The sequence below is a fragment of the Uloborus diversus genome, chromosome 5, assembly GCF_026930045.1.
Source record: "Uloborus diversus isolate 005 chromosome 5, Udiv.v.3.1, whole genome shotgun sequence".
NCBI lineage: Eukaryota > Metazoa > Arthropoda > Arachnida > Araneae > Uloboridae > Uloborus > Uloborus diversus.
The window spans coordinates 94,302,156-94,329,967 of NC_072735.1; the positions used below are offsets into that span (position 1 = coordinate 94,302,156).

The 27,812-nt window shown below is 33.4% G+C and overlaps 1 protein-coding gene across 2 annotated transcripts; it reads left to right on the plus strand.

The window, feature by feature from the left end:
• On the plus strand, positions 1-27,506 carry LOC129222223 (mitochondrial ribonuclease P catalytic subunit-like). Of its 2 annotated transcripts, none has more exons than XM_054856703.1 (7): positions 1-77; positions 3,157-4,168; positions 16,627-16,668; positions 18,077-18,332; positions 20,919-21,055; positions 24,720-24,912; positions 27,287-27,506. In XM_054856703.1, the coding sequence occupies exons 2-7, from the start codon at positions 3,270-3,272 to the stop codon at positions 27,410-27,412; spliced, it is 1,653 nt and encodes a 550-aa protein (XP_054712678.1). In that variant the 5' UTR covers positions 1-77; positions 3,157-3,269; the 3' UTR covers positions 27,413-27,506. The 2 variants fall into 2 exon arrangements, with proteins under 2 accessions (XP_054712678.1, XP_054712677.1); XM_054856702.1 differs by lacking the exon at positions 1-77 and adding an exon at positions 536-800.
• The last annotated feature ends 306 nt before the right edge of the window (positions 27,507-27,812 follow it).

The following is a 27,812-nucleotide window of genomic DNA, read 5'->3' on the forward strand; positions in this document are numbered from 1 at the left end:
TCTTGAGCTCAGTATGGCTCATTTGAGTGGCAATGGGACCCTGACCTCCAAACTCAAAGACAATCGTAACAACAAAAGTAATTATAACATACAATATTTTCCTCATAGGTTTTGTGAATCCTTGTTCTAGCTTTCTGCATTTTCTCTTCATTCATTTATTTATTTAATTTTTCTAATGTATAAAAGTTCGTAAAATGATTTACAAAACTGTTACGTAAATCATTACGCACATTAGAGTGTACAGCCAGCAGTAGATGGCAGCACGAATGATAATTTACTTGATTATGACGTCACTTGTTTCGGCCTTGTAGTAAACTTTTTCATTTCATCATTTTTACTTCTTTCCTTTTTCTTCAAAGTCGACGAGGAAGAATTCATTTTTTATTTGTGCTTAATTAATAGTATCATTAAGCAATTCTTTTGAGAAAGAATTGTTTATGAAAAAAAAAAATTTTCTAGATTACATCACGCGACAAAGCTACAGTTAAGTTACTAAACTGTAACTGTGCAAACTTTGTTTACAATCAAAGCAAAGTGTAGCATGTATGAAAATGAAAATTTGACACTAATTTATTGTATCAGCATTTGTTAAATATTTATTTGGGGGAATAATCTCCCATTATTTTCAATTATTTATGTTTCTTTTGTTGAAAGTGTTTGATGAAAAGTTATTTTATGATATGCAACGGGTAGTTTATTGACTTATGCAATCTTCATGCTTATGAAAGACTTCTTTCTACTTCTTCGGAAAATTTTCAATGCATTTTTGACATGGTTTCTGATTTATACCACTGATCACGGTATAACGATTTTTTTCTTTTTTGAAATCTGCAAACAAAACCCAAACAAAATGCGTATGAGAATTTTAATCACTTTATTGCCGACTTCAAAAAGGAGGCGATATTTTCTCTTAGTTCATAACGTTTGACCAAGTGAACCAATTTTGGTGATTCTTTTTTAAATAGATAGGGGAGGGTCTAACCTTTCTTTGGTTCTTTCGGTTCCGTACCTTTCTTTGAGCAGATTTGTTCTGTAGAGAAAAAAATATGTGTAAAAAACAATAAATTTCCCTGTTTAAACTGAAAAAGTTAAAAGGAATTGAAAAAAATTGGTTGCTTGAAAACAGTAATATTGATAGCTGTTTTAATGAGCGTTTTGAGGGATAGATTCTCTGAAGCAAACATTAAATTAATTTGCTATCTTAAGGGACGCGCACAGGGGCTCCTCCCCACAGGGGGAGAAAGGACACCTGTTTGTTCAAGCTTGAAAAGAGCCCAATATTTAAAAGCTAGACGTGAGATATAGAGATAAATAACTTGGAGAGGGCCCGGAAAAGTCATTTGTGACGGGCCCCAAAATATCTGTGTATGCCCCTGACTATCTTTGATATGTAGTATTTTTTATCTTCTTCTAGATTCCAATAATGGACACAGCCATGTCAGTATAGAATTCCTTTAACGCAAGTAACTTGTAGCATTGTGAAGTATTAATTAGTTTGGGAAACTGCCAATATTTAAATGGTTTTAAATAAATTAGCATACAATTAAATCCTCCGTTTCTTCAACTTTAAATGCATTAATGGTTTTGTACCCTTTTTTAAATAAAGAGCAAAGGAAAAAAAAAACGGTGAAGTTGCTGAAATATTTACTCTAAAAGAGAATGAAATAAAAATATTCTTGAAAAAAAAAAAAAAAAAAAAAAAAAAAACTGACTTTAAAACTGCTGACAAAATTGCTCTAAAAAGTTAAAAATATTTTTTTGCTGTGAATCAATGATTTAAACATAATTTTTGAAGTTGGCACAAACACAATTGATATAATCATATGTGGCTAGAATTCCATAACAAAACTAAGTTTTATAAACTCAAATTTTTCAATAGCATTTTTCGCATATATCGTGATAATAACAATAATTTGCATAATGACAGTATAAATGTTTCATTCTTAATTTTGTGTAGTTTTTCTGGAAAATATAAGCAAAATATGGTTAAACATCACCTATCGTTTTTGCTACAACTTCAAAAATTACGTATAAAAGTAGTATCAATGGTGCTCAAAGCATAAAATAATTTTTTACTTTTGAGCAATTTTGGGGCTGCAGTTTTGAAATCAGTTTTTTTTTTTTTTTCAGAAGTATTTTTAAAAATGTATATTGTTAATACAGTCTACTTTTCTGTTAACGGTACGTCACTTGGTTCATGGTTGCCATATATTTGTAGATAATGACAATTACTTTTTTCTATTCTTACCAAGGTAAAAAGTAAGCAAGTAGCCAAACCAAGGTTTGTATTTTTAAAGAAAAAGTATGCCATACAGTGAAACTCCAGTTAACTCAATTAACATTTATTTTTCCAACGGTTGACCCAATGCTGTGGGTGAAAAACTCTCCACTTGACACACCCTGTAAGCCAACAATCTTTTGCTAAATTTAGACTGGTGTTTCTTCTGATATTTTTTCATTGATCAATTCTGAGCATTTTACATTGAGGGTTCTAGATTAGAATCAACCAAGTCTTCTTTGGAAAAAGCTCTTACAAAGATAAGAAATAGCCTACACTCCCTGTGCTGTTTGTGCCCTTCCAAGGCTAGGAAGGGGTTGGACACTAAATGTTATCTAAGGGAGTCCCAGAATGAAAGAAGATACCACAATATTGTATTTAGAACCCTGGAGGGCTTTTGTCTTGAATAAGCCTGATTGGTAGGGAACTGTTATCTCTTTTAAAAAGTTATAGATTATTCCTCATTAGATATTCAAATTAGTTTTTGGAATGTAGCTCTTAAAAAATTAAACACCACAAACTGGAATTGAATTTGATAACTTTAATGGTAAGTAAAGTAGTAAATTTAAGCTATTATAGAAAGCCTTTTGAGAATTCAAATTATGGTACTCTTGTAAGCATTTTAAGATGAACCTCTGCTTAGTGAACAACTGTGTGTTATGTTATAAATATAAATAATCATTTGATAAATACTAATTTCTCTTGCATTTTTTAAAATGTAAAGTCAGCAAAATTTGCATCTTTCATTTTAATAATGTTAATGTATTGAAGCATTTTTATAAGAGGAATTAAAGGCTTTTAAATTGAGGAAAAAGCTTTTTAGTTTGAAATTGTTACTCTTCCTCTAAAATTCTGAAAGAAAATTTCTTTTTCTATAGGAAATGTTCAAGAATAATCTAAATGAAGTAATCAATAATCGTCTCACAGCTGGGGCTAAGACAGAATGCTTGTGATTTAAATGGTCTGAAACTGCTTGTGCCACTAGCTTACAATGATATCACGGTTTCATTACAATTTTTTAATAGGTTTAAAGCCCTTGAAAACTTTTGTTTGTGGACTATGCAGTGCTAATCAAACTGTTGTTACAAATATTTTGATAAAAAGATGTTTTTCAAGAGTGAACATTCCACCATCATTTTTCAAGGAGGGTGGATATGGGAGTAAGTACCATCCTGCTCCAATGAATGAAAGAGTAGAGGAGAGATTAAAAAACATGTTGTTGCATAAGGAAATTTTAAATGATGCTGAATGGTCTGATATTAAGAATGATATTATGACTTGTTATGAAATGATTTCTGAATGCAATTTTAGTACTTTAGTGATGTCATCTTTGCTACACTTGAATAAAATCGATTTAGCTCATAATTTTATACAGTATTTAAATAGAGCTCATGTGAGCATCAATTTTTTAACTTATATGAAATATATGTCTTTGTGTAGCAAAAATGTAGAATCGTGTGGTGAAGAACTTATTCTCGAAACATTCAAGAAGGTCAAGGCTCAAGTGGATGCTGCTCCAGTATTGGATTTCAAAAGGACAGAGTATGTGGTCCAGGCTCTTTGTGCTACGAAGTATTGGCGGGACTCATTTGAGTATTTGAAAAAATTGCCTCAAAAACCTACTATGGATACTTATAATGCACTTGCATGTGCAGCAGTCAAAAATAATGATGAAAATCTTGCATGGGAAATAATAACAAAATGGATAAAGCCTGATATGCACCCTAGCAGCGAAGTGTTCAAGCAGTTTATGCTACATGCATTGCAGATACAGAAAAATGATTTTAGGAGGGCAGATGTTTTTGTTTTAAAAATATTCAATTACATTCAAAGTAGAGGAACAGTTATTGATGAAGATGTTGCAAATGTTATTGCATCCTACTTTAAAAGGTACATATCTTTTCTCTAGTTTTTGATGTTGCTTCCTTATAAAACGCTTTAGAAAGCAGTAACTTGATTAAATAAATGAATTACCAACGTTTTAATGCACAAAAATTTCAATTTTTGTACCTTAAAATGTTGGTAATTCAATCAATCAATTTTCAAGTACAAATATATTTATTCGTTATTATGTAATTTAATTGTTGGTTAACTTTTGCAAATTTGATTGAAATATTGTTTAAAAAATACATTTTTCTTTTGAAATATGTATGTCCTATGAGGCAGTGAGCAGTGGCGTACTGGGTCGATAATGTGTGCCGGGAAAAAACACTTGACCGGCGCCTTCTCCTATTTTCGTAACCCCCCCCCCTCCCCCGATCCGCCAAGCTCAACTAACAAATTAAACTTGACGAACTTCCTATTAGAGGAGTATATAATCCTCAGTCCTTTATGAGGACTGAAGCTTTTGCGCTCCCTCCAGTTCGTCGAAATGAGAGATTTCTTTTCTTTTTTATCTTCCTTGGGTGATATTAGAAAAAGGGGTGTTCTGGGTATTTGTGGGGGAGGGGGTATGCTCAACCCGAAGTTTTTCGAAACTGAAGTCCAAAACGCGATTGCGGGAAAATCTTAGATAACGTTAGTGAACGTAGAAGGAATGAGATTTGGGACTCTTCATGGAAATTTTTCGAAATAAGTCTCAAATGCGCAATATAGTAAGCCATCGTAGGTGAAGTTAGGAGGGTTGGGGTTCGGAAAAACTCCTCGGAAGTTTTCCGATATTGCAGTCCTAAAAACGAAAACTCAGACTGTTTTTAAGAATTTTGTAGCAATGCTGAGGTCTGAGGTTCTCCATCGGAGTGTTTTTGAATACTAGGTTCTAAAAACGAAATTAATGATGTGGGGAGGTGAATTGTTCAGAACTTTTCCTTCGGATTTTTTTTAAATTAAAGCCCTAACGTAACTGTAGACTATCTTTGTTGACTTCAAGGATGAAGATTGGGCATTCTCCTATGAAAATATTTAGAAGTTCGAGTCCTAAAAAAAATAAAATAATGACTATTTTTTAATAATTTTGGGGAGGGATAGAGTCGGGGACACACTCACTGAAATTATTCAAAATTGAAATCCTAAATATGCTTATGTCTGTCATCTTTGATAACTTCAGGTGAAAACATGGGTTTTGGGGACTTTCCCTGGGAATTTTTTTCAAAATTGAGGTCTTAAATACGAAATTTTAGACGATCTTTAATAAGGGAAAACAGTGCGTTTGAGGGGTTGTCCCCGAAAATTTTTTGATATTGAAGTCTTAAATACGGAATTTCCAGACTTTTGGTTATCTTTGATAAAACCTGAAAATGAAAAAATGGAGATCGGGTTACTCCTCTCCGGAAATTTTCGAAATCAAAAGTTCGAACATCTAAAAATTAAACTTTAGACGAAGTTCTCTAAATTTGTGACAGGATTCTCGTGGACGTGGGAGGGGGAAGCTTTCCCACAAAGTTTTTTTTTAAATTGATGACATGAAACGCTGTTTTAGATGTTATTAAATGTGGGACTGTTACTGTTGCTACCTTTTTCAGGGGTCAACGATAGTAAAAAGCCTCCCCCCCCCCTATGAAATTGATGGCCCATTAATTGTTTCAAACATATTTAAAATTAAGAGAAAGAGAATGTCTTCAGCTTCTGGTTTAAGAGTCTGGTCATTACTACATCTAAATATTGACAATATGAACCTAATCATGAGAATAATATTCACTCAAAAATAGGTGTGGGGTGTGAGGACTTGTCCCCCGGAACTTTTATGATTTTGTAGTTTTCAAAATGCATTTTAAACGATTTTTGGTCATGTTAGGAGGAGAAGAGGAAATGCGGGGCTCCCTCGTCCATTTTCGGGATTGAAACGTTAAAATTTAAAAAAAAGGGGTTCTGAGGCTCTCCCGGGGAATTTTTTTCGCAACTTTGGCTCTTGAAACACAGTTTTAGACGATTTTGGTTGTATTATGGAAAGGAGATATTCGAGGGTCCACCCCGGAAAATTTTCTAATTTGGGGTTTTAAAAGTGCATTCTAGATTGGCTTTGGTAATGTTACGGGCTGAAGATGTTCGTTGATGCTCCACGACCATATTTCGAAATTGAAACTTTAAAAACGCAATTGTTGATTACATTGGCGTCGTCGGCTGAAATTTATTAGGGGGGACCATTCTAACTCTGTCATTTTCAAGTTGCATTAAGAAAAATTCGTATATATATATATATATATATATATATATATATATATATATATATATATATATATATATATATATACACTAGCTGTACCCGACGCGCGTTGCCACGCCAACAAAAAAAATATATCATTATACTGATTTTCATGACAATTGGTTGAACGGGGCAGAAGTTGCTACTCTGCAGTGCCACCTGGTGGCGAGTGGCTTCAATGAGCATATTATGCACCTTCTCCGTGGAAAAATACACATATATATATAGCAATTTTCATAATAATCGGTCCAGGTATCAAGTGAAGCCGTGACTATACTCAAATTTTGTACTCACGCAGTTTGCAAGATCAATCCATCGCTAAAAATATCAAATAGAAAAAGTTTTAAATCCCCCTGTTGCATGAAAACAATAAAGAAAGAATTTATTTGTTCAAACTCAAGAAAAATGGTAACAGCTAACTTCTTATCAATGAGATCTTTCACGCGAATTAATTTCTGCAGCCGATCATTTTATTCGTATTTATCCAATGGATTGTAACTTAAATTGGAATAAAAAAGGAACTATCGATCGGATTTTTTTCGAACTGGTCTATAAACATTCCCAGTATACCAAAAATAACAAACGGTGAAAGTTTCAGCCAAATCTGCCGGGTAGTTTTTGAGTTCATGGATGACATACAGGCAAACATTCATTTATATATAAGACAAATACTTGACATCATCAAATAGATATGGGTTTACATTTAATACAGTACTTTTAAACGGGAACATCTTGATTTACATATTTCACAATAAGTTTAAAAAAATTAAATACCAAAAATTACATTTTTTCTAGACTGCACATGGGATACGAATATCCGTGCTATTTTTTTGTGATCAATTTCGTCCAAGATTCAACCGCTTTTGTGTCATAGTCGACCGAAGATACAATTTCAGCTTTCTCAGTGCACTGAAGCTTCTTTCAGCTTTACACGACGAAGGGCGGCACACCAAGAGTAGTCGCACCAAATTTTCAACATTTTGAAATAGTGGACAATCGAATTAACCGTTCTTAATGAATGAAATCATCAAAAACGAAATCCAGTTTTATTGAATCAGCCGCCGTATAGAATCAAAGAAGTTTAGACAAAATGTGACTCATATAAGCTGCGACAACAGTATAATTAAATTTTTATATTACATAGTGATAAACCCAGCAGCTCTAAGTTCTTGCCACAAGTTGGATTCGAAGGAGTTTAATTTGATGTTTTTTAATCAAAAAATTAAAGTATATAATTCACCGTTATGACATTCACGAACCTACGAAAAACACAACTACAAAAATAAAAGACACAAATAATTAAGCTCTCATGATATCATATTTTAATAATGCAACCTTTTAAAGTATTTTCTTAATTTTTTTCAGGTTTTTGTAACAAATGCACCAAAATTTTGCTTTTTTGTTGAATCCTCCAAACACTCAATGCATATGAAACCAAAAAACAGCAAAAACCATGCCCATGTAAATACATTAATTTCTGATTTCTCAAAGATAGTAGGGAAAGTTCCCCTCCTGATCCTCTTTAAGTGACAGGCCTGCCTTGAGAGGCACACCCCACAGATTGAAAAGTACTGGCCTACAATGAGAACAAACAGCATTTGGTGTATAATTGAATTCTGATCAGCGGACGATGGGAAAGAGATAGAGAAATGAACTGCTTTTTTCTGCCACGTGACAATAAGTTTTAAAATGGTTACTTAATAAAATTTGTTCAATAAAGCAGGATTATTAATGGATAATTTTCTGTTAAGCTATAATAACTAAAAGGAGTATTACTTATTCCATTAAACTTTATAAAAGATGAAACATTTCAAAAAAAAAAAAAAAATAGAGAGAAAATTTAACACATTAGCTTCGATAGGTCTCATAATGTCAAAATATTGACTGTAAAGCATACCTGATTAGCAGGCATTCAGGGGCTACTAGATAGGAGGTCACTGTGAACTTTCATAAACTTTCCTTTCCCAGAAAATTTTGTCTGACGAGTCTTCAAATTTCGAGTAGTTTTTTGTGAAATAATGCATCAAAAAGATATTTTCATTAGATGTAGTGATGTGGGTAATTAGGAATTTCATTCGGAAAATCGAGAAGTAACCCCATTTGAATAGTATAAAATCGGCGAGCCCCTGCATGTATTACACTAAACAGAATGGTACTTACCTATCACGTTCTTTTGACTTTTTGAAGACTGTTCCGTGGATGTTGATAATGATTCAGTAGTTAAAAATTGCTCAGGTTCATTTGATGTAGAAGGTTTGCTACATTTTTCCGTTTCAAGCCATCTCTCCATAGCCGTAATCGAATATGTAAAAAAAATTATTTTTACCAAAATAGGAGCGTTCTTCAGGTCACCTACTCTCAAGGAGACCAAAAGACCACATGAAATTATCTTTATTTTTGTCGGAACATTTCCCCAATAGGGAAGCTCCTTTTATTTCTGTCTTTTTTTTTTTTCTGGTCATCTTGTGCTCCTTTTTTCGTTGATCTATTGGAAGTGACATCACAGTATCCATCGCTATGCTGGCTTACAATTTGCTTTTGAAATTGCACGTTAATTTTTAGACTCCTCCTCTTTGTTTTCTATAACGTAACGATTTTTTGGTCAAATTTAAATGCCACAAACCCATTTGAGAAACCGCGCTTCGGTAAGGCTCTTTGAAGCCACGTGTTGAATAATGTCAAACACATGACACGTCCTTTCCCTTTCTACCCCAAACTTAAACTTTGACCAGCTAAGTGGTATTCTAACTTTTTGTGCATCCTTTGGCCAGGGTGTTGTTGCCAGCTTCAAAAAACTGCCAAAGAGGTCTGGTGTCTCATTTTGTTTGGGTAACATTGGGGTCGCTATAAATTGATTCGAATCGGAGAAACAAACACTGCAAAACTCGGAACAGAAACCTGGAAGCGCCGAGAAACGAGATAAGAAAGAAAGGGACAGAAATTTAGATCCCCGTCTGACTTCTGTTGACTTATTAGCACTAGGGAGAAGGTGTCCCCTTTCTAGCATCCTCCGCGGAGAGCAGAGCCATGGTTTGTCATTGGAGTTCACTTTCCGACTTTCCGTTCACTATACACATCACCTATTTTGTTTTTTTTAGTTCATTTTTTTTCGATGTTCATTTCGTTTTATTTGATGTGAATTAAACATGGTAAATTATGTATTATACAAATACAAATACAAATACAAATGTGACGACCAGCAACAGGCACTGGGCCCAGCTAGGCTGGTCCTAGTCAATTAATTAGTCCCCAATGAAGATCAATGGCCCTCTTAAAGCTATCCACTCCCTTGCTCATTACCGCCTCTTCCGGTAAGCTATTCCAAGTGCCCACGACCCTGCTAAAGTAGTAGTTTTTCCTGATTTCCAAGTTAGCCTGAGATTTAAATAGCTTAAAACAATGACCCCTCGTCCTGCTTTCCCCGCAAAAATTTAATCCATTTACATCTTTCATTTTGATAAATTTAAATAACTGAATCATGTCCCCTCTGACTCTCCTTTGCTCCAGGCTATACATGTTAAGCCTATTAAGTCTGGTATCATAATCTAAATCTGAGAGTCCCCTTACTAATTTAGTTACCCTTCTTTGAACCCTTTCCAATACAAAAATATCTTTCTTCAGATAAGGCGACCAAAACTGAACAGCATACTCCAAATGAGGTCTTACTAAACTCCTATATAAAGGCAGAAGAACTTTCTTAGATTTGTTTGAAATAGATCTATTGATGAACCCAAGCATTTTGTTGGCTTTGTTACTAGCAATACTGCACTGTTGACTAAACTTGAAGTCCTGATTTATAAAGACACCCAGATCCATAACATTTTCTGCCTGATTTATGACTGAACCCTGTAAACGATGTCTCATACGCTTATTTCCATGACCTAAGTGTAGCACTTGACATTTCCCTACATTAACTGCCATACCCCATTTATCTGCCCACTTAGTAATATGATCTAAATCCTCTTGCAGCTGTTTTACTTGTTCTTCATTTTCGACAATCCCCATAACTTTTACATCGTCAGCAAAACAATTCATGCTTCCAGAAATATTTTCATTGATGTCATTCATAAATATAATAAACAAAAGAGGCCCTAAAACTGATCCCTGAGGAACCCCACTTAAAACATCACTCCAATTAGAATGATTTCCTCTCACAACTACTCTTTGCTTCCTACCAGTAAGCCAATTTCTAACCCAAAGTAAAGTTTTTCCTCCTATTCCAATGTCAGCTAACTTGCTGAGAAGAGCAACAAAAATAATTTCCCCAAAATAATGAATTTCATCTTGACAATGATCGAGGGGGTCCGATTTTCAAATATTGAGGAGGTCCGATCCTCAAATATTGGGGGGGTCCGGACCCCTTGGACCCCCCCGGCCGTGACGCCCATGGTTGATTATATGTGATTTTTTTAGAAAGAGGGGGACAGAAACTCCTCACCAACCATGCGAATGCATGCAAGTGCTTCTCGCGGGACAGGTAGGTGAGTCTCTACTCTCTAGTTTCGCAGGCCGAGTCCCGGCCCTGGCCACAGAGCCGACACTACGCCCCAGTCAAGGGGTTTACCTACGATGAAACCAAACAATTTTCCCCGCCTGGCCGCCGGGTGGTGGGTATAGACCTACCACCGTTGCGGACGGGGGATTAGAAAGAGGGGGTTGAGCTCTCCCCCGAAATTGTATCTGTAAAAACGCAGTTAGACTATCTGCGGTGATGTTATGGGAGGAGAGTTTCGGGGGTCCCCCCTCGGGATTTTTTAAACGTAACACGTATTTTTCGTAAAAACGTAACTGTAGTCTATCTTTGGTAACATTAGAAGGACCGGCAATGTTTTGACATTGAAATCTTAAAAACACGATTGTAGGTTGTCTTTGGTAACGTTAAGAGGACGGGCATTTTTGTCCGAATTGGAAGCTCTAAAAACGCAATTTTAGTTGACTTTCAACGTGTTAGGGAGAGGAGTTCTTTGAAGCTATACCCTGAAACGTTTTGAAATTCAAATCCTTAAAACAAAATTTAAGACAATCGTTAATTATGTTGGAGCGAGGGAGAGGATTGTTCCCCAAGAAAATTTTCGAGATTAGCTCCTAGACCGCAGCTTTTAGACGATCATTGGAAGTGTTAGCAGGCGACGACGTTTGAAGGCTCTCCTTCGGAAATTTTCCAAAATTGAAATTCCAGAAAAGAATTGTAGATTATCTCTGACGATGATATTAGGCAGTTCGGAGGCTCCTCTCAGAAAGCTTCAGAAGTCTCAAAAAAAATCAGAAATCCAAAGGACGACCACCATTGGTGTATTAGCAGAGCCTGATTACCGCAGGGGCATGCGGGGCACAGGCCCCTCTTCTTTGATTTCAGGGGGCCCAAATTGTCCTTAATTATCATACTAATTAAAAATAATGATTTCTTGCAGAATCTAGAGTACAATGATATAATTGATATTTTTGCAGTGTCAAGACAAGGAAAAAATCTCTTATTTGTTGAGAAAAATCCCCTTTAAAAATTTGATGTCTTTGGAAATCCCAAAACTACTCCAAGTTTAGTCTGTACTTACTATTAAAAGTTATATCATAGATAATTTTGATATTTACGGTTTAATGCAAGGGGCAAAATTTAACCAAGTCTTATACAATTATCGTATACTGCTCTTCTAATTTTCAAATGTATGAGGTACCACCAAATTTAGTATGGTTGTATTACTACGCAAGAATCGAAATATTTTATACCTTAATGATATAGAATAAGTGGGAATAGGGGGAGGGAGAGAGCACAAAATAGCTTTAGGTGGAATTAAGTAGAATTTCATGCCTAGTGTCTTCAAAAATCTTAGTCGGACCCTAGGGGGCCCTGAATTAGAAATGTGCCCCATGTGCAATCTCAGAATGATCGGGCTCTGTGTATTAGAGGGAAGGGAGGGTCGGGAACCTCTGGAACTTTTAGAAATTCAAGTCCTAAAGCCGAAATTTTAGGCGATCTTCAATGATGGAGTGGGGGCATTTCTCGAATGTTTGAGTGGGGGCGCTCTTCTGGAAGCTTTTTAAAATTTAAATCCTAAGTACGTTCGTAATTTTAGGCCATCTTTGATGACGGTAGTGTTCAAAACGCTCCCCCAGTTTTCCTTTTTTACACTCAAACCATTTGAGCGCTTTGGTTTTTCAATGAGGAAATTTTAAATTACCAGCCTGATAATTTTTATTTGTTTGAAATGCAAGCGTTTGCGACCCTAATGAGAAACTTTAAAGATGCGGTAGTGGATTTGTGCTCAGGCATTCTTGGACATTTTTAGACAATGGTAATAATGCATGGTGATGGACCGTCTTAAGAGATGACGGCGCCCAGGGCGAATATTTTCTGGCGCCCCAACCCTCCCAGACTCTAACAGAATAAGGAGCGTATAATGGAAAATTACCTAATATTTTATATTAATTTTTACACAGTTGAATATGTAGTTTGAAATTTATGTCTGTCATAATAGTAAGAAATTAAATCAATTGTGTTGGTTAAAAAAAAAAGAATAATATTTAAAGAAAAAAAATGAAATACAATTCAGCAAGCCCTTCATATCTTGGGGCCCGAGGCGATCGACAACCCTCTTATTACTACCAATGCTTAACGGATGACTGTATGATAAAAAAATCCTGCCCAGAAGAAAATTCTGGTAGCACCACCAACTTAAGCCACTCAATACAATCCTCAAACAAAGCACATTTTAATCACGTACGGTTCCTGAATTCAGAATATGAAGCATATTTTAATATTTCCAGATTTTTTTGGGGGGAAGGGAAGTGCAATGCGAACAAGCTTCGAAAAAAAATTGTTTCAAGAACATTTAAAAAATTTCATTTCGCCCTTCTTTGGCACTCCCCCCCCCCCCCTCGTGCTCGGCGCCCTACACAGTCGCATGCCAAACTCGGATCGGCGCTGTATATATACTATCTTCTATAACACAAGTATTAGACCTGTAATTTAGATTCCCAAACTGTTTAGGGGGGGGGGGTAAATCAAGTCTTCATGGGAGCACAGCGCCGGCGCCACGAAATTTTTAATTACTTCACAATAATTAACGAAATATGAAACTGTTGTAATATTCCGCAGAGCTCCTGAATCATGAATAACACTAAAGGACTATGCAATGCTGTTTACCAAATTTGTTCATTTTTTTCCTGTTAGTTATGATTAGTTACATTAATGGCAAATATAGGGAAGGAGCTATATGTGTGTGTGTGTGTAAGGCTGCAGCCGCACTCCCCGCCCGCAAACTATAGTGAAACCGAAGTTTTTGCTTTTCTTTTGCTTCGCTGGAAGCGATATCAAGATGAAATAAAAAAAGTTTCGACCTCAGCCCATCCCCCCTCCCCGGACTAAAACATTTACTTTGCTACTGAGTTATAGAGAGAAGGGCGCCGTAGGAGGGTTAGATGTCCAAAATGTGATGTAGGCGCCTTGATTCTAAAAAATATTGGAACCACGGGAATTACCCAAAAATTTTAATCTAAAGGTTTATTAGTTTCTAATGAATTCAAGTCGGCGCTGAATGTTTACTTATTGTTGTTTTGATGATTCGTGAATTGATAGTTTTAAAAAAAAAATCCTATGAAGTATATCACTTTTATTTTGAAAAAAGAGGGGAAAATTCCGACACCATTTTTGGGGGGGGGGGGTGAAGGAAGTAGATTTGGATGGGAACGAGAAAAACATTTTACATTAATGTTTTTGAATAAACCAATAAATGGGAGTTACTTTGATTTAAAACAATCCTATTACGTAGTTTTATGATGTCAAGTCGTCTTATTCTGGCGCCGCAATATCCAGTACAAAGTCCTTTAAAAAAAAAAAAAAAAAGAGTATGGCACCGGCGTACCGGGAATTTTCCCGGTATCCCGGCGGCCCAGTACGCCACTGGCAGTGAGAAGCAAAGGGATGCAAGTGGACATTTTCCAGTTTTGAGTAAAACATGTTTTAAGTTCCAGTCCGAGGTAGGCTTTCATTGAAAAGTTTTTCTAAATCATGCTGTGTAGCAGCACCTATTAGTACTTCTAGTTCCATCTCTTGCCTCAAAATGGAGGAGAGGTTCTGCCTACCATGTGTACTGGTTATCTCCAAATTTTTTATTTTGGCACTTACGTCCCTTTGCTTCTCTCTGCCTCCAGTGTATAGGGGAGAGTGTTGTATCTTGGGACACTTTTCATATTTTAATTTTTAACGTCAATTATTTGAATCAAATTTAAAATCTAAAAGTCACTTTAAACTACCCTCAACATACTTTGAGGCAATATATTTTTTAAAGTTCAGACAGTTTGAAAATAAAATATTGCTAGTCATTGAAAGTAAAAGTTCCAAGCTGTCCCAAAGTAGGACATCCTTTTGTACCCTGGAGCACATCTTGTTGTACTATGGGAAAGTCTTTATGATTCAGGAGATTCAGGAAAGAGCCATATACTTGAACCAATGTTGCACCAGAAAACAAAAAATATATTTTTTCATTGTAGTGAATTAAATCACGAATAATTAATTATGAATTATGACCTAATATTAAATGTGCTTAAAAGACTACATACGATTAGAACATTGTTCTATGTTCTTAAACATATCTTAATTATTAAGAACCATGCATATGTTGTACCTTGAAACATGTCCTAAGGTTCAATATGTTTGACTGTCCCAAGTTACAATCACTATGTGGTTTAAGAAAAACCAAAATGATGGTTAATCTAGATTCACTATCAGTATTTTCTCATAAGCAAAACATTCAAAGTACTTCTCTTTTACAACAAAGTAAAATTCAGTTGATTAAATTTACAAATACAAAGACAGAAAATTAAATAAAAATGAAGAAAATATTTACTTCGGAGTCATGAAATTTTCTTTCTCTCACAAAATCATCAATTTTACTCATTTGATGCTGATTTTTACTATGGCACCATTTAGTGGTGAAGGTTACCATTGGAGATTACAAAAACATGGCTGCTCAGGGCCGGATTTGGAAGTGTGGAGGCCTCAGAGCAACGAAGGAGTGGAGGCCCCTAATCAGGGTTCGAAAAGATCATCATATTTTCGAAAATATCCGATACTTTGATATATATCCGATAATTTTGATATATATGTATACATCCAATATTTTTGACCTGTGAAAGTTAGGATATTTTGTAAAAAATTTTAATTGTAGAGGGCCCCTTTGTTGTGGAGGCCCTGGGGCAGTAGCCCAGCCTGCCCTGCTTTGAATCTGGCCCTGTGGCTGCTAAAAATAGATTCTAAAGAATTGGCAGTGTCCTAAGGTACAAACACCCCAAGGTACAACACTCTCCCCTAATACATGAATGAAAACAATTTACAGAAGGAGCACAATGATGGACCAAATTTCAAAAAATGTTTCGAAACTAGTGCTCACATTACAATTAAGCGGTGCATGAATGTAAAGAGAAATCTACCTATTTTTTAAAAAAAATTTCAGTTACAATTGTTCGATGTGTGACCCTTTGTCACATGGAATGCGTCCAACCTGTGATCATAGGGTCACAAGTCGGTCAAATTGTTGTTACTTTGTTCTATACATTTTGTGACATCACTCTATCAGTGGTTAGTAATGCTGCAGTATTTTTGTATCACTCTTAGTTAAAGGTTCATAATGCTGTACAAATGCAGGTTATGTTTTCGGCATCAATAGTTGTAATTTTTCTTTTCTTGTAACCCCATAAAAAGAATCACATAGTGTGTGGGTGGAATAAAATGGGTTACAGATTAGATGTTTGTTCAGGGCCGGATTTGGAAGTGTGGAGATCCAGGTGCAACGAAGAAGTGAAGGCCCCTAATCAGAGTTCGAAAATATCTGATACTTTGATATACATCAAATATTTTGATATATGTGTAATATAAAATATTTTCAACCCGTGAAAGTTAGGATATTTTGTAAAAAATTTATTGTGGGGGACCCTTTGTTGTGGAGGCCCCGGGGCAGTAGCCCTGCCTGCCCTCCCCTAAATCCGCCCCTGCGTTTGTTTCATAGCAAAAAGCACACATCGTGCCTGAGCCCTAAAAAAAAAAAAAATTAGTATATTTTTCTTTGAATTCATGTATCACTTATTGTAATGGGAGCAAAATTTTCAAAAATATGATATTTTGAAATAAAGTCTATCATTTGTGCTGATCTCATATTTCATCATTTAATATTTTAAACTTCAGAAAAATTTATTTATTTTTTTTTATTTTCAGGCACTCAACAAAATGGAATGTTTCTGTTGCCAAGATTGAAAAGTAACATTTTCATTTCTGTTTATAAAATTATTTTATAAAATTATCAAGAAAACAAAATTGCTGCCTTTCGGCTTTGAGTAATGTATGAGTGTGGTTTCTGTAAAATTATTGCTAGTAGAGTATTTTTTTTCCTGGTAGTCATCAGAATAATAACCTTTTTGATTTTATCAAAATGTTAAAAAGGCACTTAAAGTCAGGTTGTGATGTTGATGATATAAATCATGTTCTTTCTCAAAAGCATTTTTGCTTTTTCTTTTGTGACAAATTATTAAGGACTAATTTTAAAGATTTTTTTCACTGTTTTTAGGAAAAAATAAAACCAGTTCATGTTCTGGTGGTAAAAAAAAAAAAAAAGATTTTGGCCGGGTTTTATCATGCATTCCTCCAATGCAATTCTCTCCCCTTGCACTCAATTAAAAAATTCAGCTTTTGAAGAACACCATGAAAAAATGTACATGTGGGACCTCTTTTTAAAAACCCTAGCCTATTAAATATTTTCTATCAAATGTACAAGATAAAAGTCAAGTTATGTGATTTTTGTCTCAAGTTAATTTATAATATGGGATATTTTTCTTTTAGTCCTGCAATTTAACCTCGGAGAAAAACTTTTACACCTTTCTATTACACGAATGATTAAAAGAAGCAGTCCAGGTACTTTCTAGGGGTTAGAGCTTATTAAAAAATTTATTAAAAATGTAGGACCTATAATTATAGTAGAATATAGTAGAACATTAATTTTAATAATATTTGTTAGTTTTCTCAAAAAAAAAAAAAAAAAAAAATTTGGCTTTTAAATTTATTTCTGTAACAATGGTTTTTTTTTTTGTAGCTATCAAAATCTGCCAAAATCTGAAATAAAAGTTTTATTTATCTGAAAATGATTCTGAAATTTGAAGAAACACGCATCTTTTTATTTTAAAAATAAGACTTTTTCTTGTAATGTGAAAAAAAAAACTTCAGCTTGCTAGGACTACTTTTTGTGTAATAGACCCTTTCTACAAAAACTAATACTGTTCAGGGCTGGATTTAAGGGAGGGTAGGCAGGGCTACTGCCCCTGGGCTTCCACAACAAAGGGGGCCCCACAATAAAATTTTTACAAAATATTCTAACTTTCACGGGTCAAAAAATCGAAAATATTGGAAACATATATATATATATATCAAAATATTCAGATATATATAAAAGTATCGGATTTTTTCGAAAATATGATAATCTTTTTGAACCCTGATTAGGGGTCTCCACTCCTTTGTTACCCTGGGGCCTCCACACTTCCAAATCTGGCCCTGATACTATTACATAAAGTTTAAATCTTTACATATTAATAAATTGTTAGATGTTTTGAAAATCTTAATGGATTTTATATGCTGTCATATACCACCAAATGTAACTCACTGCTTTCAATTTTAGGAATGGAGACTGTAGTAAGTGCAAAAAAGCTTTAACGCTATTGGGTCTTACTGATGAAGAATTCACCCGGTTGAGATTGGCTTTTTTAGAAAGATCTGTGAGAAAAGGTGATTTGTTCATTAACACAACTGAAAAAGAATTTAATAACTTCATAAGATTTATTGAAGGGAGAAAACCATTTGATGTAATTGTTGATGGACTTAATGCAGCTTATATGTCTTCGGAAAAAAAAAACCATTACAGTTTAGCATCTCAGGTACTTAAAACATGTTTAGCATTCTACTTATCATTTACATTTTTGTTTGTCACATTAACCTACTTGACTGTCTATCATTTTGTGTAAAAGTTTGTTTTTTATTATTTTTCAAAGAATAAATTGTTTACACTAGTTAATTTGTCTTTTAAAGATATTTATCATTCCTAACTTTTAAACTATACCATAACCTTTGAATTTTGATTCCTAAGTAATCCTAAAATTAACTGTCATTGTCTTTAAAATTCCTTTCTTTAAATGTTAATTATAAATAATGTAAACTTCTTAGTTGGTAATTATGTCGTAAATACAGAAATTATATACTCTACTTGGTAATTCCCATAACATTTTTAAAATGTGACTATAAGCATTTTCGTCTACTTTTTGCGTAAAAAAATAAAAACTTTGTTAAGTTGTGGTTTCCCAGTCACTGTCAATAATGTACACTCCATTCTTGTAAGTCAGGATTCATCCAGGGTCTTTCTTTTTTCCCACCTCCTTTCTCTACTATTACTATGGGTTACCAGGTTGTACGGAAGAAGTGGTATGTTCTTCCTGTGTCAACAATCACTCAGATGATCAAGCTTAGATCATCTGGGGGATAAACAGTAATCCTAACTACTTGACCACATATAGTGTGGCTCTGATAAGTTGAGCCATAACCTTGACAGTGGTTACTTCTTTTTGGAGAGATGACTGAGAAAGGGGCAGGTCATTTGGCAGTTATGAGTTGGAATACTTTCTAGAATTTACAATGAAAGTAACCCAACTCAACTCTATGCCAAGTACCCTCCCGTATTTTTCCAAAAGAAGCAAACATTATCAAGGTTCTGACTCAACTTAACAGAGCCTCCTGTAGTACTATCCAGAATGTTTCATGCTGAATTTTTTCTTTGCATTCTCAGGCTTCTTCGGTGGACTTGCTCTGAAGTGTGACCAGTGGCATGTCAGTCAAATCATGGAGCAGAAGCATCTTTAAATTTTCAGCTTAAATTATTATTATAATTTTTTTTTTTCAAATTTAGAAAGAACATTTTAGAAAAGCTCTTGCATGGGCAGAAAACCATGAACCTCTACTCGACGTTAAATCCCGGTTATCACAAATTTGCCATTTCAACTGCGCTTGTGCGCGGACTTTGCTGATTTCGAAACTCTTGCTCAAACTAATGAAAAGCATTTAAATTTGTTACAATGAGATAAGAACAGATAAAAATTAGAAATTACAAAGCTGTCTTTGATTTAGTTTTTACGCCTTGGTAAAGATTGAGTTTTGCGTCTTAATTATTAATGGATTCGGAGCCTGATTTTTCTATCAAACAAAGACCCTTTTCAGGGCCAAATTTTTAACCTCAGAAGAGCGTACTCGATCTGCAGCATCACTTCCAATACAAAGCGGAACCTTCAACCTAAATACAAATGTATAATACTAAGCTGTTTTCGCCTAACGTAAAATATCCGCGAAAGACGGATATTTGTAATATTCCGATCATTTTTGAAGTACATAACGTGTTTTACGTTTACGTTAAATAAATATTTCCAACCCAATAAATATTGAAGCGTCATTTTTCTCTTTTCTTTATAAAGAATATCAGTTATTCATATCCGTAGTTTCATATTATGTATCCCTAAATCGCTGTGAAAATACATTAATTTGTTGGGACTAACCTAAATATAAACAAGCAACACGAAATCTTAAAACAGAAAGCCCAAAAAGCAAAGTCCGTGTGCAAGCGCAGTTGAAATGGCAAATTTGTGATAACCGGGATTTAACGTCGAGTTGAACCTCTAGGTTGTTTTGTGCTTAGTTTCTTGAAAATTGAATCTTGATTTATACATGCATACACTTGCAAACCGATATATTTGCTATATTATTTTTTGCAAACATTTTTTGTAAACATAAAAGCGAAATCCTGAAATTAATGGTTGCATTTGAATTGCCTTAGTTTTGATGTAATCCATCTTAATGAAGAAATCCATCTGAATGAAGAACATCGTTGTAAATGGCATGAAATATTTTGCAGAGTCATAAAAGTATTTTTTCTACTTGTTACTTTTTGTCATAGATATTTGTGAAAAAATAAATCAAATAAGATGAAACAACTGGAGAATAGATTCTGTATGAAAATGTGTTGCATATGTCATTGGAGTTGATAATGTAAAATTTTCTTATTATAAAAAGTAATGCCTTTAAATAGTAAAAACAAGAAAGTTAACTTAAATTAGGAGTCTAACCAAGTTTTCTGGTGACATGATGATGCATTAATATTGATCTGTTCTCAGTCTTCAGTTTAAAGCAATAATCCTGTTTTTCCTTTTCTTTTTGGTAGTTTTACTCCAAACACTTGTTTTTGAATTCATCAGTTTTCTTTTTTCTTTTAGGAATACTATGACGTTATAATATTGCTGTGTAAAATAAAAATGCTTCATTTAAGTATATAAACCAGTTCTATCATAGATGTATAATAAAGAACTTATATCCCAAGACCTTTTAATGCATAAATAAATTACGTAATACAAAAATAAGTTTTGTAATAAGAATATTTGTTTCTCAAAACTGAATTAAATTTTTATGTCAATATTTATTTTTAGCTTTTGAAAGTAGTGAAAAAACTTGCTGAAGATAACAGGAAAATTTTAATTTTGGGCCGATATCAAATGAATAGATGGCCCAAATCAATATTGCGAGAAATTATGCTATATGCTCGTGTTTTCCTTACTCAGAACATGTAAGTTTTCCTTTCATTTTTATTGTATGTTTAGTTTTTATTTATTTATTTTTTTTTAACCAATGACTGGATGCTTATATTTTCTTTTAAAAATTGCTTTCTTTATTTTTTCATCTCTGCTTAAAAATTGATTTTTTCCCCCTCTTATGGTGAACATGATTCTAGCAATACAACTACAGCTAATTTAACAACAGCCTTAACTTTTTTCTGCAATTTTAGTTAAGCAATCATGCATTAATATAAATGAATGACTATTAGTTTTTCTTATTCCAAGCTTATACTATAAAGTTGCTTTTTTGAATTGAAATTGTTAGTATGACGCTTGATAGTAGTATGATAAAGTAAATAACTTTAACTATGTATTTTTATTTAATTCTTTCATTGCATGAAGGTAGAACTTTTGTTAGCAAATGTTGAAGTCAAAACAGATATTAATGTGATAAATGTTCCTCCTCCCTATTCTGTCTTCTCAAAGGAGCACTGTCATTTACTAAGACATCCTTTTGTGTAACTGGTACTGTTAGAATTATTTAATTAATTATTTTTTAGGCGAACGTTTATGTTCGAAATAGGGAAGTTTTAGATTTTTCAATTTTATTTTTATATGATAGAATAACATGTATGAACTTCATTGGTGAAAAAAGTTTTGTAATACGATAACTTTTTTTTTTTAAAAATAATTTTTAAAGTTCAAGCAAAACTGACGTCAAATGGCTCAGGAAGTGACGTCATCTGCTCTTCCACCCCGCTTTAACTGACAAGGAAAAACTGACGGAAGTGCAATTTGCTTCGTTTAAGATGCCCTTAGCAGTTTGGCAATAATCTACAAAAAGCATGGCAAGAGTTTTAACAATAGCGCGCGTAAGGAGGAGCTACTTTCTTTGTCTGCGATTTTTGACTTCAAGTTACCTTTCTTTCTATGATTAAATATGGCAAGCACTGGTACTTTCCAGGGGGAAAAAGAAAATAAAAAACAAGAACATTTTACTGCTTTCATTTTTTTTGAAAATAAGCGCTCTAAAAACTAGAAAAATTAAATGTAATAAACATATTTACAATTAAAAGTTTGTGATTTTCATATTTTTGAACACAAAGGTTTTTTTTTCGATCGTGGTTTCTTTATAAAAAGTTGTTTCCGCTGCTACTATTTTTACTAACTATTGTTTGTATTCTGAATGAATGTCAGTAAAATTTTGCTTTTTAATTTTTTTAGGCTTTTAAGAGAACTTTTTTTGAAAATGAGAGCTAATTTTCATGCAATTGGAGATATCGCAAATGCTTCATTTCTATTTCTTTTTATGCTGTTAGTCTTATGTTTTTAATTAACAGTAAGACTCAAAAACTCATACCAGAAAGTTTCTTTAAAAAGGATTTGACCCAAGTCAGGAAACTCTTTTCTTTCATCTGGCGACTTTTTAGAGACTTTTTCATTTTACAGGCCACTAAAGCAACTATTTTTAGCAGTGGAACTCAGTGGCAACTCTGTCAGTAGGACAAGTAACAGTTTATTTTGAAAAAGAAAAAATTATTTTTTAAAATCATTTATTACAATACTTTTTTTATTTTGAAACAAAAGTTTTGAACATTACAAAGCACAAAAGCAATGTTTCGTAATTTATTTTAATATGTATATTATCTGTAATGCTTCATTTATTTATTTATTTATTTATTTGGACTGTAAAAAGAAATAAAAATTGTAAGTTTTGGACACGATTTTGTAGCGTCTTAGTTCAAGGTTTGTAGAAACTACGAATTTTTCGTAGCAGTTTGCAGCTCTGGCTATATATAGAAGGAAGAATGGCTCAGAGAGAACAAGATTTCATTGGGGCAGGGATTTCATTCCCTGACAGGGGCGAAATGGAATTTTAGTGTTTAAAAATTACAGGAATTAGATCATCGGCCTGTCATATTGCAAAACTTATGAGCTTAGAAGAAGACTTTTGTTTGGGTAAAAATTGCTCGAAATGTTTATGAAACAAATTTCTAGAAGTAAGCAATATCAACTCACATTGACAACTTTTTAATTCAATAAATAATGATTATAAAACATTTTTTTTAGTGCTTGAAAGTAACAAAAGTATTTATATTTCGTAATTTGAATAAATAAATTCAATAGCAAACTTATTAACTTATTTTCAAAATAAACTTTGAGGTAGTTCTTGATTATGTATTATCCACTTTATGGGGCCTTAAAAAGGTTAGAACTGCTGGTCTAGAACAATGCCAAAACTCTGTGCCTTTTTAATTTTATTCTTTTATCTGTTTGCATACTATAATACTTGTTTAAGAATTTTAGGATGCTTAACATTTTCTATTATATCTCACCAACACAATGACTGATCTCAACTTTACTTTAAAAAGTGCTAAATTATATTTGTTTTTGGTGCATGTAAATTTAAAATATTGTAGTGGTTATGTAATATTAAGTGCTGAATTAGTATTAGTTTTGTTTCTTATTTCCTTCCTTTGACAACAAAATCCATTACAGTTTCAAAGTTAAATCTTTTATACCGCATTAAGACATTTTTTATTTTAGTCCGGTGGCATGGATTTTAGTACCAAATAGAAATCAGATAGCTGTGGATACTTACCTGGTGGTTTATTGACGAAATATTTGAGTTCATATTATACTTTTCATTTTGTTGATGTCAACTGATGTTTTGTCAAATGAAGAGAATTTAATGTAAGAATGAAGGCTTTCATGGCCGATGTCAATAATGTTGTAAGATTCCGGACTATTGTGCCGTGGTCTGAGTGTTGTTACTCCAAACATTTCGACTGCATCTGTGGCGGCCATCTTCAGTGCTAGTGTGGTCGAAGCTTCCAGGGCAGCAACTTCCTAGCAACTGATGCAGATATCAAAGTATTGTCACTATTTATGTGTGAAGAACTAGCTCTCCCTTCGTTCTGGGCCATACGTGAAGTGTCACATACTTCACTTTCAAGTTGCTCTTGGATTTACCATAAAGTTTGTAATTGTTTGAACACAAAATATTTTCGCTTTCTTCCCTGCAAAAACTGCCATAAATAAATAAATAAACAAAATAAGCCAAAAGAATCTTAAATAAATATTTTGCCGTTTTTTGTTGTAACCTGAGAAGAAATAAAATTTATTGATCAGTTTTTAAATTACAAAAATAGTTTGACTATGGCGCTAACAAGAAGCTTCCTTCATAAAAAAGTTTTTTAGTTCTTTATTTCTATGTTGTTTTATTTATTACTGTTTTTTTTTTCAAATAAATTAGAATAATAAACTAAAAGCAAAAAAATTAATAATGATAATATTAAATAAATAGATAATCCAATTTTGCACCTTTTATAAAATGATTATACAAAACTCTTCAATATTCTGCAATCTTTTTATTAGAGTACTAAAGACATCCTGTAACTTTAACTTTCAGTTGTAAGTAGCAAAATCTGCCCATTTCGAAATCTTGATTTATTCCAATGCAGAATTGCCTGAATTATTGTTTTATACTTTTAAAACTTCATTTTTTTATATATATAATTTTAGTCTTTCTTTGTCTTTTTTTCCCTAAAATATTGCATTTAATGTATTTGGTGTAGGTTCTTTTAAAAAGCTGATATAACATTATAGTGGAATAAAGTTTTCTATATTTGTTTTATGTTTTTCACATATAATTTTCTCCTTTTTCTTTTAAAGATCTCAGGATGATCCCTTTGTTGTGTATGCTGCCCTATCTAGTGGGCCGAAGACGCGTTTTGTTTCTTCAGACTTGATGAGGGATCACATTTCTCGCTTGGACGATCCACTTTTGATAAATTTATTTAAAAATTGGCAACAGTCACATCAAATTTTCCTTTTGCCAGATGATAATGGAGTTATAAAATTTATTGTGAGTATCATTTACTTTTTTTAAAAAAAAAAATCATTATAATAATAACTAGAAAGTCGCCCGTCAAGGTATGATGGGTAAAAATTGCTTTTACATTTGAACGAAGCCATTGCCTGTTTGGTGATATTTTGATCATTGAAATTGTAACCCTAACTCCAGTGGATTAACCCTAAGCTCCAGTAGGTAGCCTTCATTGTTGACCATTTTTTCGTTTCTTCATTCCCTTGAAATGAGTCTTACAGTAAAACAGTTAAGTTACGGGATTGAGTTCAACCTTGTCACAATTAAGCCACGTTAAACATTACCAAAACATATTGTCATGCCGTGGCGCGAGTTTCATTGTTGAAACAAGCGGGTTACTCCATATGACGGGTGAAAATAGCTTCTCTTCTTCTACATTTTAACGAAGCAATTCCCTGTTTGGTGATATTTTGATAGTTGAAATTTTAACCCTAACTTCAGTGGATAAACCCTAAGCTCCAGTAGATAGCGTTCATAGTTGACCGCTTTTTTGTTTCTTCACTCCCCTGAAATGAGTCTAACCAGTAAAACGGATCGAGTTAAGCCTTGTCACCGTAAAGCCTTTCCCTGCATGTTAAACATTACCAAAACACATTATCAAATTATCATGCCCTGGCGCGAGTTGCATTGTTGAAACATGTGGGTTACTTGATCATCAGCTATTATTTATATGAGGATAATTTTACAAAATGGAAAATCTGATCATTTAAGATTTTTTCAGTCAATAATTTGTATTCCTGTAATAATAAGATTGTATCTTATTTTATTTGTGCTGTAAATGAAGCATTGACCTATTTTTAGACAATTTGTTCCTTTTCTTGCACAGTGATTCAATTATGCATTTACTGCAATCAGCACATTTCTTCATTTAATTACACATACAAATATATGTTGCACTGCTCCACATATATTCATGTTTAGGTAGCCTTATAATCTTTCGCTAAAAAAATGTCACTATACCCCAACTCAGAACTTAAGTACCAATTTCTAGAGACTATTTCTTTTATGGATCTAATTTATGTACAATAGTAGAGCTGTATCTTTGTAACTGAACGCTTTGTAGTTTGGTTGTAATGTACTGTTAATATGGGTGGATAGAGGGGGAGTGTCATGGGGGTCATGACCTTCCCACCCCCTAAACCATTGACAATATTATCCATCCATTGTTATTAAATGCGATCATAATTTAATAATTTGCGTATGAGATGGCTGTATGTAAAACCTTATTTGCAAATACATTGTTACACATTGTGTTCAAATTTTTTATGAATGAAGTGTTTTCCATAATCATTTTGATTTATCAGTTTTTCATTTTTTGTCTGTATTTTTAAAATGCTTTCTTTTCGTTCTGATATTAATTTAAACAATTTGTGGCACACTAAGCACCTTATTCTTTGCTGATTTGATACCTTTTATTGACACCTGCAAGTCTGTATCCACCCCTGAATATTAATACATGTAGCAATGATTGTATCTTATTTCTTTTCCAAAACTAGATGCGGTGAGTGAGTTGATAGTTTTAAACATTACGAAAGCATAGAACAGAACCGTATAGGTTAGCTACAGAATTGAAAATGAGCACAATTGTTCCCGAGGCATGCCGGTACATGATGCACAGACTTGTTGTGGTATGCGCATGAACTACTGGTGTCTAAAACAAAACGGACCTTACGTAAAAAACCCCTTGTATCTAACATATCTCTCAAAATGTTAATATTTTAATTATCATTTATAAATGTGCTCTCTTGTTCCTTCGGTGTTCTTTTAGTATTTTGTTTCTCTTAATTCATTTAAATATTCTAGCAGAATTTTTTTGAAAAGTTTAAAAGTTAGTGAAACTATTCAAATTTTGTTGAAGAATTCTGTTATAAATATCCTGTTACGAGTGAAATAAGTTTAGTAATTTAACAGTGAAAAAGCGGGAAAATATTTAAATATGTTAAAATGACCAGATAGGGAGGTGGAGAATTCTAGGAATTAAGTAGTTTATTTTTAAGCTGATCCCTTAAAATGTACTCTTGTTAAGGTTGTATTTAAAAAGAGCTCTTTCACTGAAATCAACATTGGTTCAAAAAACCTTTTTCTAAAGAGAAAGTAAACTATTCAAGAAAAGCTTTATTTTTCAAGCTATGCATTGGACTGAAAATGAAATTCAAAATTGCTGACAAAACTAGGAGTCTCTTTTTGAATTAAATTGAAAAGTACACCAGAAACTACTTCAGTTATCATTACGGCTGGTTGAATCCTGCTTACAGATGATTCAATTCATTCAGAATATATGGTTTTATTTTAACTTTTTTTTACTTATATTTATGTAAATAACCTACTTGTTTTTATGGTCATATTTTTCCAGGAGCCATTGAAGCATAGCATTACTCTACAAGGAGCTATGGATCATGGCTGGCATATCCCTTTTGATGATAAAATAATCTTGGATCCTTACGAGCATTTGAATAATTGGTTATGTATTCAGAGATGAAAACTGTAGAATATAGTACAAAATAAATTTTGCTCTGTACATCAGTGTATCTAAAAAATACATTAATTTTTAAAAATATGTGGAAATAAATCAAAAAATGTGATTGAAGTCTGTTTTTTCTCGTATGTTCTAATTGTTTTTATTCTGTTTGAAGATGAAATGCTTTGTGTTGGTGTAATTGTATGACTGATGGCCTTAAAAATAAAATCTTGACTTTCGTGCAATAAAAGCTGAATAACAAAGAACCCTTTGCCGGTGTCCCCTGAATCCAGTTTAGGCAACTACTACTATGTGACGTATTTGTGATGCTTGAATGGACTTTGGGCAGGAGAAAAATTAAAATCTATAGCAGCGGTACCCAACCTTTTTAGCTGTGCAGACCACCAGTTATGTAAGAAAA

Bases quoted from the DNA above. Each gene is read 5' to 3' on its own strand.
- LOC129222223 (XM_054856703.1), top strand. From the start codon at position 3,270: ATGATATCACGGTTTCATTACAATTTTTTAATAGGTTTAAAGCCCTTG. The intron at 4,169-16,626 runs GTACATATCTTT...TTTTATTTTCAG, and splicing joins ATTGCATCCTACTTTAAAAG to GCACTCAACAAAATGGAATG. The intron at 21,056-24,719 runs GTAAGTTTTCCT...TTTCTTTTAAAG, and splicing joins GTTTTCCTTACTCAGAACAT to ATCTCAGGATGATCCCTTTG.